Genomic DNA, 13881 nt, shown 5'->3' on the forward strand with positions numbered 1-13881 from the left:
CAGTGTTTTCGCTATAGCATTTACCCAAATATCCCCTTGGTCAAACACAGAGGGAACCAAAAACCCAGACTCTACGCTGTAGCTGCTTATATTTTGCTTGCATTTTCATTATAATTTCTGCCTTTATTCTAAAACACATTCTTCGGACCACCTTTTGAATACTACTAATTTAAGAGATCTAGAAAGGACTAGTTTTTAAGTTGTGTCATAGTAAAATTAGAGTGTAGAAAATTCCTAATATTGATCATTGTCATCGACTAATCTCACATTCATATTGCAATTTTCAACGTCTTGTTAAGATTTTTGTTGAATTTTTTCTTTTCGAAGGTTTTAACAACTGGATGTTGCGAAGATATATTTTGGAAAGAGAGAAAATTCAACTGCCCCTAGCGGGGAATCGAACCCACGTCCTTTCACTTTCCGGGTGAACGCCCTAGACCACTAGACTACAGAGGCACCGAATCTCTCAATCTTTCCTTGGAGCTCGTGTACACTGAAAGGGACCGTACATGGACGGCCGGACCAGACTTAGGCCAAGCTCACAACTGCTGACGCTGCCACCAGATGGCGACTTACACAAGGATGACGTCACTCTCCGCTATCATACGAAGGTTTTAACAACTGGATGTTGCGAAGATATATTTTGGAAAGAGAGAAAATTCAACTGCCCCTGCGGGGAATCGAACCCACGCCCTAGACCACTAGACTACAGAGGCACCGAATCTCTCAATCTTTCCTTGGAGCTCGTGTACACTGAAAGGGACCGTACATGGACGGCCGGACCAGACTTTCTTTTGTTCGGAATAAAATTAGTTTTCAAATTAAGAACAAACATTATGGTAGCTTGCTATTTTAACATTGGCTGATGCAGTCAAATCTCGATAAGTCGAATGTGCAGCAGCCGACAAAAACTTCGAGTTATCGTTAGTTCGACTTATAGGAAATTCCGATTTCAGAGTGGGGAAAAAGAAAAATTTATCAAAATAACTGTGGTATTATGGTATGGTATTAGTAAAACATTTCACACTACTGGAGATGAAGAAGTTCGAAAAGATAAGTTACTCTAATTTAATAATATGTAATTATGGAATGAGAAATTTTTAGAAGGAAGCTATACAACCGTATTATGGAAACAGACACATACATGGTACTCGTATAAATAAAATCATTATATAAATAAAAAGTGTAAACAAGCTAATTTTCTGTCAAAAAATGCAGTGTTTTTTTGACTGCCTATCTGTTGTTTTTTCGTGAAAAACTTATTCACATTTTGTGAGCGAACAAATGAATCTGCTAAATTCTATTACTAAATGCTGAGTTCTATCGCTAAATGCTAAATTCTATCGCTAAATGCTAAATTCTATCGCTAAATGCTAAATTCTATCGCTAAATGTTATCCTTTGTTAAATGCTAAATGCTAAATTCCTTTGTTAAATGCTAAATGCTAAATTCCTTTGTTAAATGCTAAATGCTAAATTCCTTTGTTAAATGCTAAATGCTAAATTCCTTTGTTAAATGCTAAATGCCAAAAATTACACTTACTAAATGCTATTATTTAAATTTCTCTCATTCCCAAAAACTTACGGGAAAAAAACTTTGAGTTAAGGGAAAATTTTAACACTAAAATGAATCAAAAACCATGCGCTTAAAGAAAAACATCAATAATATTTATACAAATATGAAAAAATTGTGTAAAATGTATTAATGAAAATCTTATTTCTAACGATTGATAATTTCATAACATCCATAATACGTAACATGTATTTGTATTTTTTTTTCAATTTTTTGCCATTTTTACCAGTTTTTGCCTGGTTTTTTCCCCTTTTGCTACTGTCCCGGACGGCAAAAACCCAACCCTCAGGCTAGGATTGAATTAAGGAAGAGTCGTCAAACGTGTAGGTACATTTCATAAATATCTTGAGAAAGTGTCTGAGAAAAAAAGAAAATAAATTTGAATCTAGTCAACTGAAAGAAACTGATCAAGAACTGAAGGAAAGGGTTTTTTTCCCCTTTATACGTTTGCCTTCACTATAGGAGGGCCATTGCAAAAGCAGCTGCAAACGTACATGGATCACAGCGAACACTACGAATCAATTACGGAAATGTTTGTCAAACAAGGGAGTGGGGAGAGAATACCTTCCAGCATGCGCAAAAAAAAAAACAATGACATAAAAATCGAAGTCCCGATAACAATAAACGAGTTTTTTTCTCCCATGTTAGGGTATTGGTTTTTGTTCCGCTGTTTGCAAAAGTGATAACAATTCCCGGATGATAACATTATTCGTGATTTTAATGAGCGGCGTCGACTGTAGCTTCAAAATACACTCTCTATAAATTGAAGTTTGTCAGTTCCGAGCCCCGTACAGCTGTAATTATTCATCAGAAAATGTGGAATTTCAGGAAAGTCTTAATGACGAGCAGGGGCAGCTCGAGGTAAAATTTTCACCGGCGCGACGCATCGTTTCGGCGCCCCTCTGGCGTATAAGCCGTATCAGTTAAACGGCCGTGAAATCTCGGAATGTGTTCCCAAATAGATGAAAGTTAGCAAAAATTACCGCTTTCTCTGTGCGCGAATTGTTCTTAGTCCGGGATTACACTGTAAAAGCTTTATTATAGTTCTTCCATAAAGCTTGAGAAAAAAACAACCACAATAAGCCTATTTCTTATATTCTCTCGAATGTAACCGATAAGCGTATTGGTTCCATTTTTCAAGTTTTATAAAATATATTTCATAGAACTTTTGTAGTGCTGTCCCAACCTTATACATTCTCAGTTTGAATTAAAAATAACAATAATAATAATAAATATTTTTTTTTCGTTTTCCGCAAATATTTTTCTTCCGCCCTTTCCACCTGTAGCGGCGCCCCTTGTGGTTTTTCTGAGGCCCTACCTGGTAAACTCTGGAGAATTTCAACCAGTTATAATTTTTGTGAGGCCCTCGGGCCGTGCCCGACTAGGCCCATGCGTTAAGACGGCACTGCACACACCTAAAGGCGGCGTATCTGTTTCGACAGCATCATGGGCCTCTGGGCAAAGGAATATTCCGTCTTCCGAGACCCCTTTAGTTAAAACCTACACCGTTCAATAAAACACCATTAAAAAAGCAACCCATAAACAGTGCTGTCTTAAGGCATGGGCCCATCCTGGCTCGGCCCGGGGGGCCCATAAAACACGTTGAATGCATTAAAGTGGTTTTGTTTTCGTTAAAAAAAAACAGTAGAGTTGTTCTTTGTATGCACAGGCGTTCCATCTTTTGTAAATAAATGTAAGTACCAAGGCTGAGCCACTGAGCTATAAGTAAAGTTTACTTATAGCTCAGTGGGCTGAGCCCCCTATATATTCTAGAAACCTTGTGGCTGAGCCACGACCACCTAGATAACCTAGTTATATAGGAGGTCGTGGCTGAGCACACATACGTAGGGTTAGGCTTACCACCCGTTCTCCTTTAGTTAGGAGGATATGTCCTTTTTTTAATGTCATTTCAAGCGTCCTCCTGCGTTTCGGAAAATTCTTTCTTGTCCTTTCCAAGTTTCCGGAATAAGTTTTATTTTTTTTCTGGGGAAATTTTTTTTCTTACTTTGAAACATATTTCTTCACTGATATGAGTGTTTTGTGTTTTTTTTTTCTTCCCCACATGCATTCACCAATAGCCGTCGGAATCCCCAGAATTTTTTCTGTTTTTAGTGTTTTTTAGCCGTGCTGTTTTAGAGTTGAGGAAAATTATTGTTGTGGCCGGCTTCATTGATCGGAATAGTGGCGCCATCTATTGAGGAAAATTACGATAATTGATGTCATTAAAGGTGCGTGCGCAAACGTCCTCCTTTCTCAGTCTTCGGATCTAGTAACCCTACTCATACGAATGGGCGGTGATACGCGGGGGGGGGGGGGGGCATTGCCCCTCCAGAATCAAACGTGGAGTCGGCTGATCTAATGTATGTGTATAGATGAATTGATATCATCATCGTGCGCCCCAGCAATAATGACCTTGCCCCCCCCCCCACTTTCAACTCAATACCCGCCTATGCTCATACGTCCTCTTTTTTAAGTTTCTCAGAATCTATAAACCCTACACAGTGGATCCCGCATATAACGTTCCCGCTTAGCATGACTTATTTTAGTAGTCTCTCAACTTTTACCAGTACTCATCAAGTTTTCCGGTTGAAAGCTTTTTTCCCAATCACAACGTTCTTTTATGTATAATGTAGCAGTTATGGTTAATTGGCTATGGTAATGGGGCCTTAACAGTTTTCGCGGGAAGGGTATGGACATCCGACAACTCATACGTTGTTGTAAAATGTACAGGAATGCCGGAAAATATCCGCAAACCGAAATATATACACATATATAAATAATTTAAATGTAAATTAACACAAAAATTAATGGAAATTTTGAATGGATGGAAATTGGGAACGGAAGAAAATTTTAAACTAAGGAAAGAAATAATTTCCTAACTAATGAAAATTGGGACATGATGGAAGAAATAATCTGGAAACAAATGAAAATCTAGAGTTAATGAATCAAAAGTAAAAAAAATTATTGAAAAAATATACATACATCCACAGAACACCTAGAAAATTCAGAACTAAAGAAATAATTTTAGATTTAATCAAAATTCAGAATCAGTGAAAGAAATAATTCCAGAACTAACGAAAGATATAATTTTAGATTTAATGAAAATTCCGAATCAGTGAAAGAAATAATTTTAGATTTTTAATGAAAATTCAGAATCAGTGAAAGAAATAATTCCAGAATTAATGAAAATTCAGAATTAACGAAAGCTTTCGTTAATTTGGGGTGCTCTACTTGATTTGGGGCTCTGGGGGTCCCTTCGGCCAGTAGCGCATTTATTCACATTGGGTGGCGAAGTCCTCTTCGCGAGACGAATAGTTTTTCGTGATAGTATATAATGTGTGTTATATAATCATCGGGAGGTGGGGGGCATCATTTGCCTTTATAAATCTCATAATTATCATTTGAAATTATCATGATAATGTAATTAACCTAAATACTTAATTGCTAGAAAGAATAAAAATTCATGTACGATTCATTGAAAATACAGGGAAAAAAACGAGACGTATTTTTTCTCAAAAGTAGGGATGAAAATTATTGTTAGGAAAATACAAATAGAAAAAATACTGTCAAAGAAATTATTGAAAAAAAAAAATGTTTTTCACAAAATACGGGTCATATGGTGACACTTTAAGCGTAATAATTGAATTTCAATACTTCAGTATGGAACTCGTGCTGTCATCTATTGCAATCCACGCTACTAAAGAAACCGACCTTTTCGACACTAGAGGATAGCATAAAGTACTCAAAATCATTAGAAATCTGAAACATGGATTTGTTTTTTTTTTTCCCCTAATGAATCACGCATACTAGTTTTTTATCTGTTTTTAAAAATTGATAACGATTAGCATTGTAACAATTTTTTTTGTGGGAGGAGTAATATTTTTGAAGTCCAAACCGTCTAATCTAGTCAAAAGAATGCCAATATCAACAAATCAAGCATCTTCCCACATTAAATCAACACCAGCTAGAGCAGCTGAATCAACACTGCTCCAGCTAGTGTTGTCTAAATGCTCATGCACAAGAAGTAGCTCCGAATGTTGGTTGGCGACTGTTGATCGGCGCAAAAATTTTTTACTGGCGACCTGCAGATGTTTAACATTTGAAACAGCACATGAAACTCGCATTACGAAGGTTGTTTGACGGTTCAGTTCCAGTGCCGTTTTAACGCATGGGCCCACTCGGGCACGGCCCGGGGGCCTCACAAAAATGAGATCCGGTTGAAATTTTCTAGAATTCACCAGGTAGGGCCTCCGAAAAACCACTTGGCCCGGGGGCCCATGATACTCTTAAGACGGCCCTGTTCAGTTCCCTCTCAAGCTTCTGAAGTTCTTTTTTTTATCTCCCTCCCATATTCGTTTGTGTTGATGATCTTGAATTTATTTTTCCTCACCGTAATTCTTTTTTTAAATCCGTATACACAAGTTAAAATGCGGTTCATTCTTAATGCTAGTATAGGGTTACCAGATTCGAAAACTGAGAAGAAAGATGCCTTCACCACCTACTCACTCAATAACGTCACTTTCCCCAATTTTCACAATATATGGCACTACTGTTCTGGCAATTAAAACCGGCCACAACAATGAAAACAGAACCGCTAGAAAAAGCAAAAACAGAAAAAATTCTCGAAAATTTGACGGATATTAGTGAATGGAAAAAAACCCGACAAAAACACTCATTATATGTCAATGAAGGGCATTTGTCATATGCATGTCAAAGTTGAAAAAAAAATTTCTAGGAAAAAAAATAATAATTTCGGAAACATGAGAAGGAGGCCAAAAGGACGAATTTTGCGAAACGTAGGAGGATGCTTCAAATCACATCAATAAGAAAAGAGCATGTCCTCCAAAAGGAGGACGCCTGGTAATCCAATGTTAGTTTAGATTCACTTGTTCGCAAAGGTATAGGCAGAACGCAGAAACGATCTTTGGGTTGATGGTTTGAAACCCCGCTCGCAACAATAGTTTCCTACCCCCCCCCCCCCACCTCTCCCTCTGAAAACGAAGTTTGTGTTTTTCGGAGCCCTTTAGAGGTCGGGTCCCCGGGCACGTGCCCGTTGCGCCCGCCGTTGAATCCGCCTCTGCCCCCCCCCACCCCATCAGAAAAACTAAAAAGAATTACAAACCGATTCCATTATATATATATTCCAATTTTTTTTTATATTTCACTTCCAATCACGAGGTGTACGGGGTTGGGGGGGGGGACACAAACAGTGTCGTCTTAACCCATTTCTTTTTGACTGACGTTGCATTTCGCAACGCTTTTTGTTTAATTTTTTTTTTTTACAAATACTTTTCATTCAAATTTTTGTATTAAATGGGCATTTTTGTGAACGAGGAGGTCTAATGAAGGCCTATAGTATTTTTTAAAATTTGTTTACAGTAAAATTTGATTTTTTATGATTTTTTAAAAATGAAATTTTCAGAAATTTTATTCCGATGATTTTTTTCTGTCTAAAAATTTTTTTCCTCGCCTTGTGGCAGGTGCGGTTGCACCGGGCCCCCGTGCTTTGAGAAGGGCCCCACCCTCACACAAAGTTATTGGAGTCTTTTACCAATTCTTAAATTATTTCTAGCATTAATTCTGAGTTTTTATCAATTGTGGAATTAGTTCTTTCGTCGGTTCTGGATTTATTTCTTTTATTAATCCGATATTTTCCATTTATTCTGGAATTACTTCTTTCAGCAATTACTAATTTTTATCAAATCTGGAATTATTTCTTTCATCAGTTATGAATTTTCATTGGTGCTGGAATTATTTCTCTCATTTGCTCAAAATGACCTTCAGCATTGAATTTTCATCAATTTTTGTGCCGATTTACATTTGGTTATGTGTTAGAAATTTTTTGTATGGATATTTCTCAGCATTCCTGTACATTCTGAAATAATAGATGCCGATTCCCCCCCGTAAAATATATAAAATCTGGGCCTTTTTTGTTGCCCAGAAATAGTTGAGATGCACCTGGCCACAGTGCCGTCTTAACGCATAGACCCGCGGGCCTCAAGAGAAGAGGGAACCTCACAAAAATGAGAACCGGTTGAAAATTTTCAAAAATTGGTCCGTTAGGACCTCAGAAAAATCATTTGGCCCGGGGGCCCACGATGGCCTTAAGGCTGCTATGCCCGGCCACGCTATAATTTTCATAATGAAAATAGATTCACTAGGAAACGGAGTATAAAATTTGCGTTGCTGCAAGCCACTGAACATAGTCGCGCAGTAGCGCAAATACGCACAAATGTCGACTATTTGCGCTTATGCTCGAACCGTCATGACAAAATCTTTTGAATTCTCTCTCTCTCTCTCTCTCTTGCATTCTTGGATCAAAAAAAAAAAAAACCTACTAACCAAGCATTCGGTGATAAGTCTGATTGTAATTTCTAGTCTCTATGTAATTTCATCTGAAGAAATTGCCGATTCGTCTTTGCACGTGCACAGAGTTGCCAAATTGGCGTTTTTCCCGCAAAGTTGGGCTGGTTGTTTGAAAAGGGTTCGGCGCGAAAATTATTGTACGGTTATTGCCAACAGTGAAGGGCGTAGCCAGGGGGGCCTCCCCCCCCCCCGAAATGTGAGAAAATGACCGAAAAAAGGGAAAAAGATGGCCAAATCCATTGTTCTGTCACTTTGGTCCTCCCCCCCCCCCGAAATGAAAGTGGTCCCCCCCCGAACGAAATTTCTGGCTACGCCCCTGCCAACAGTGTTCGTAGGAAATTTCTCCCAATTTTTCTTCTTCTTTGCTTTTGAGAGCAAATTTTTCTTATTCTTCACTGCCCATCTCATCTGTTGTTACTTCCTGACAGGTGGACGGGACAAAACTAGAGGGCTAAGCGGGTAGTTGATGGGCCTTTAAGGCCTGTGAAAATCTTTCCGTCGCGGAAAAAGTGAATGAGACCCCCTATGGGTAGAGATCGGGGTGAGGGGCAAGAGGACATTGCTCCCCCCCCCCCCAGCACGAAAGATGCATATGGGTGATCTATATATAAATGCCCCCAGAGCTACAAATATGTTCCGCCTATCCCCTTTGCCTCTATAGGGTTCAAGATCATTTGGTTTGTCATTCTTGAATTTTTTGTGTTCAAATTCGTGGTCACTAAATTTTGTAGCCCTGCACCAAGAACTGAGTTCTTGAATACTAATTTAACGTCCAAACATTGGCATGTCTTGTTCCATCTATCGGAAGACAGGAAAATGTCTGTCATCAGAAAAATGAAACCGATTATGCAACAGCTGCTGACATCTAATATTAATAAAAGAGAAAACAAACTGATCATTTAGTGTCATCCTTGAAAACCAGATGGCAGTAAACTTCCAAAAAAAATATTTTTCACACTATGATATCATATAGGTCAGAGCCGCACAGCTTTCGGGTGAAACTACACCAGTCAAAACCGATCATATTTACATCAGTAATGTACCTATGTCCATGGAGGAAAGAATAACAGGAGGTGACATCAGGAACGAAAATTGAAGCCGTTGTGGCAACCCTATGGGCTGACGAGTAAGCCCAAACAAACCGCTCTTTTCCCTATACTTAACATGTGTTTTGCCGGATCGAATTCTTTTGAAATATTAATAACTAAATAAATTTAAGCACCATGACCATTTAATGCGCCTTCAGGTAATCTACATGATCCAATAAAGGGGAAAGATAAAACTTTATCCTTGTATAAGGGGTTTTTATATTTTTAATTTATTTTTGAAAGGGGAAGATCATTTTTCACTCTCAACTCGTCATAAGTTTTTAGTTCAGTGCCTTCAATTCATTTTAAAAATTTGATGCATCACATTAATGTCTATGGGAATATGATTAATTAAAATAATATGAAGCTGCAATAAAATGCAATTTCATAATTTTTTTCTTTTAACTGTTTATTTTGCCTTTTTGTTTCGTTCATCATTATCATAGATCCGGGACATTTCGAAAGTGTTTGAGGCCCGTGGGCGCTCGTCTTAAGCTTTACATGAGAAATTTTGATTTCTGAATCAATCCTGAGGTGCTCGAGCACCTTCTGACAGGACCGTAGCTAGGATTTTTGGCACCCGGGGCAAACAGCATTTTGCCGCCCCCGTGCCTCAAACATGGGCGGAGATCCGGGGGGGGGGGGCAAAGGTGGAGTCGACTGATCTAATGTATATATGAGCTGACATCATCATCATCGCGCCCCCCCCCAACAATAATGACCTTGCCCCCCCCAGACTTCCAAGTCAATCGCCGCCTATGGCCTCAAAGTACTGGAAGTGCTCGAGCGTCGTCCGCCACTGTGTATTTATGGTTTTGCTGCCTGTAGGCTGTACAAATTTCGCCACCCTTCTTCCGTTCCACTCTCATATTCTTGAATACGTATCACTGGAAATATATGCCGCCCATCCGAACTTTCCGCTATGTAGATGTATTGAGAAAAAAATATTAAAAAATAAAAAACTTTTTGTTACGAGCCGCGATAAGTCATCTCTCTGGCCTATAGTGTTTGTAAAAATAATCTGGGCTGTTTTTTTCCCTCTTCATTTTGTACCAATTACTTTGCTTTTAAAGTGGTATGTGTACGAAAATTTAACACAAAAAAGTTTCGAATTGAATTTGAAATATAAAATTGTGTCTGTGTTCGAGTTTTTGCCTGGAATGGAGAAATATTTCTACAATATTTTAATATAAACAGCTGAAAGGCATTATATATGCTAATGTTTTGCATATATAATGTTTTTCGCAAAACAAGTCAGATTTTTTCAAACACCGCTTGTTAAGTGTCTTTAAACATTCTATTTCTCTCAGCACTGAGGTATTACATGTTTTGGCATAATATTTTTAAAATTAAAATGCCGAGAAGAAATTTTGTGGCACAAGATATGAGTAAATTTTGGTTATTTTTGCAAAAGGTTCCATGTTGTTGAAGTTAATATTCGAAAACAAATAACAACTAAAATTATAAAAGCTCTCGTTCAATTGTATAAATATATCCAAAGAATTTGAGAAAAAAAAATCGAGTTCCTAAAGTGAATAGTAAATTTTTAAATGATTTTTAAAAACGGGGATGTTTCTCATAGGAAAGCATGGGAAGCCACGGTTTGTTTGGGCTTACTTGGTCCCTTTAATAGAGCGATCACTGGCTTCATCTGGCAATCCAGATTCCCCATGGTTGCGCTGGTGGCGTCACCTGTTATTCTTTCCTCCATGACCTATGTCTATAGATAATTTCGTACTTGTCAGAGTACGATATCTGCACAACCATTGGCAAGTTTTTTCTTCAACTGGCTCTTTTCAATGAAAGTTTGTTGCATCGCTACCGCATCAGCAATGTCGTCAGAAAAATTCCATTTGGGATTGGCAGCAAATCCAAAAGCGGGCCACCCATGGAGGAATGAATAACAGGAGGTGACATCAGGAACGAAAATTGAAGCCGTTGTGGCAACCCTATGGGCTGACGAGTAAGCCCAAACAAACCGCTCTTTTCCCTATACTTAACATGTGTTTTGCCGGATCGAATTCTCTTAAAATATTAATAACTAAATAAATTTAAGCACCATGACTGTTTAATGCGTCTTCAGGTAATCTACATGATCCCATAAAGGAGAGAGATAAAACTTTATCCTTGTATAAGGGGTATTTATATTTTTAATTTATTTTTGAAAGGGGAAGATCATTTTTCACTCTCAACTCGTCATAAGTTTTTAGTTCAGTGCTTCAATTTATTTTAAAAATTCGATGTATGACATTAATGTCTATGGAAATATGATTAATTAAAATAATATGAAGCTGCAATAAAATGCAATTTCATAATTTTTTTCTTTTAACTGTTTATCTCGCCTTTTTGTTTCGTTCATCATTATGATAGATCCGGGACATTTCGAAAGTGTTTGAGGCCCGTGGGCGCTCGTCTTAAGCTTTACATGAAGAATTTTGATTTCTGAATCAATCCTGAGGTGCTTGAGCACCTTCTGACAGGGCCGTAGCTAGGATTTTTGGCACCCGGGGCAAATAGCATTTTGCCGCCCCCGTGCCTCAAACATGGGTGGAGATACGGGGGGGGGGGCAAAGGTGGAGTCGACTGATCGAAAAAAAAATCGAGTTCCTAAAGTGAATAGTAAATTTTTAAATGATTTTTAAAAACGGGGATGTTTCTCATAGGAAAGCATGGGAAGCCACGGTTTGTTTGGGCTTACTTGGTCCCTTTAATAGAGCGATCACTGGCTTCATCTGGCAACCCAGATTCCCCATGCTTTCTCAACGGAGGCGCTGGTCGCGTCACCTCCTGTTATTCATTCCTCCATGCGGGCCACCACATGTGACGAAAAAATTCGGACGACTTTGACTAGCGATTTTAAAAAATATTATATCTATAATATGCTGCCATCTGTAGTGTAAAAACTTACCGACAGTTTTTCGTTTTTTCTTTAAACACTAGATGACAACATAAATCCTACTTTTTTTTTCGCATACTGTTGAAATCCAGTAATTAAGTTCTCGAATTACTCCATAGGTAGCAGCAAAAGCACTCATGGACTTCAAATCACAGTAGTACAATGCTGACCATATGAAGTTCAAATACTTTGGGCTATTTTTTTTTCTTTTGGCTACTTTTGAGTGAAGTGACCATACGTCCCGTATTTCCCGGGACAGTCGTGTATTTTCTGTTTTTTTGGCTGTTACGACTTTTTGGCAAAAGTGTCCCGGTTTTTCCCGTATTTTGCACGAAGCCTACTTGAATTTTTATTCTTTATTGAAGTCAAAGATTGATATTATTTTTCAACTTATAAATTATATTATGATGATTACAACTATAAATGAGAATGTTAATCTCCCACATTTGTCTTAACGAACGGTTTTTTTCGTGGAATTCATTTTAATCCATTGCAATTAGCAGTAATGCTGCATTTCCCGCCATTGTGATTTTTCCGTTATTTCAACAATATTTGGCAATTTTGTTCGGTTTTGGTGTCATTTTTGGCGATAATTGGCGATGTGCCGTATTTTGAATCCTAATTTCACGTATTTCTCTTGAGAAAATATGGTCACCCTACTTTTGAGGATGATTTTGGCTGGAAATATTTTACGGATCTCTTTACTCCACGCATGCGCATTGAGACAGGTGTTTTACTTTTGTGAGACACTCGTGTGTACTGTGCCGGCGGTGTATGATTAATAAAGTATTTAGCCGCAGTTTGATATTTGTCGTCAGAAATTTCCCATCGAGGCCGTTTTGCGGGAGGAAAGCGTCGCCGTCTAGCGTTGGACGAATACAGAAGAAGTCGTCTGCATCGCCCGGTTGCGAAATGAAAACTCCGCCGTTCCAGTATCCATCCGTTAGACGTGACGAGTCAGTAGTGGATGATTACCACGGCAAAAAGGTGAGAAATCGTATTTAATAATAAAAATATTATTACTGTTGACGCTCGTTATAACGACGATTCCACTACAACGACCAGCAGGATAAGTTTCAAATGATATGTCATAGAACATCTGTCTGTATACAATGTATTTGTAATGTACCTCAGTATGTTTCATTTTCGATATAACTATCCTTCGTTTTCGACGGGCGGAATGAATGGGGTCGTTATATCGAGCGTCGAATGTATTAAGTGATTGTAATTTTTTAATGTTCTGATAATTGTGTTTCTTGAATACGAAAAAAAAAAAAACTTGAATCTCCAGGGTCACAACTAAGATAGAGCAGGCAAGTTTGGTGCCCTGGGCGCAAATTTCCCCCTTTAAACTCTCTTTCAACATTACCGGGGAAGGGGCAGTGCCGTCTTAACGCATGGGCCCACCCGGGCACGGCCCGGGGGCCTCAAGAGAAAAGGGGCCTCACAAAAATTAGATCTGATAAAAATTTTCTAGAATCTACCAGATAGGGCCTCAGAAAAACCACTTGGCCCGTGGGCCCATGATCCTCTTAAGACGGCCCTGGGAAGGGGCGATGGTGGTTCTTAAATACGTGCTTGCCCTGGTTGACCAAGCATCTAGTTGCAGCCCTTTGAATAAATTTTATGATACATATCTTTAGATACATACAGACAAGAGCGTAGCAGGGGGAGACTTGGGGGTCTGCCCCCCCCCCTCTGAAATATGAGAAGAAAATGACAGAAAGGGAAAAAGATGGCCAAATCTATTGTTCTGTCACTTTAGCCCTTCCCCCCGAAATAAAAGTGGTCCCCCAGAATGAAATTTCTGGCTACGTAGCTGGATAATGCACATACAACGCCGCAACCTATAACAGGATACAAACAGGGTCAGTCCTAGAAATTTTGCCGCCCCCTTGGAACGACTATCTGAAAGGAGCTCTTTCTTCTCATCTATTACCTTCATACAGTGGTTGCCAA

At 38.6% G+C, this 13881-nt stretch overlaps 1 protein-coding gene and 1 non-coding gene across 2 annotated transcripts in view; one reads left to right on the forward strand and one right to left on the reverse strand.

The window, feature by feature from the left end:
• Positions 1–381: 381 nt before the first annotated feature.
• TRNAS-GGA (transfer RNA serine (anticodon GGA)) lies at positions 382–456 on the reverse strand. Its single transcript has one exon. It is a non-coding gene; the product is annotated as a tRNA-Ser (tRNA).
• A 12072-nt stretch (positions 457–12528) lies between these two features.
• The window catches only part of LOC149069958 (prolyl endopeptidase-like), a 38636-nt gene continuing 37283 nt past the window's right edge, over positions 12529–13881 (forward strand). The window contains exon 1 of the mRNA XM_089250156.1: positions 12529–12909. Within this exon, the coding sequence (XP_089106282.1) occupies positions 12697–12909 (213 nt within the window). The 5' untranslated portion in view covers positions 12529–12696. The remainder of the gene's footprint in view (positions 12910–13881) is intronic.

Source organism: Pholcus phalangioides, unplaced genomic scaffold (genome assembly GCF_987345545.1).
Source record: "Pholcus phalangioides strain wild (caught in Gottingen) unplaced genomic scaffold, Ppha-v1.0 ptg000022l_1, whole genome shotgun sequence".
Classification (NCBI taxonomy): Eukaryota; Metazoa; Arthropoda; class Arachnida; order Araneae; family Pholcidae; genus Pholcus; species Pholcus phalangioides.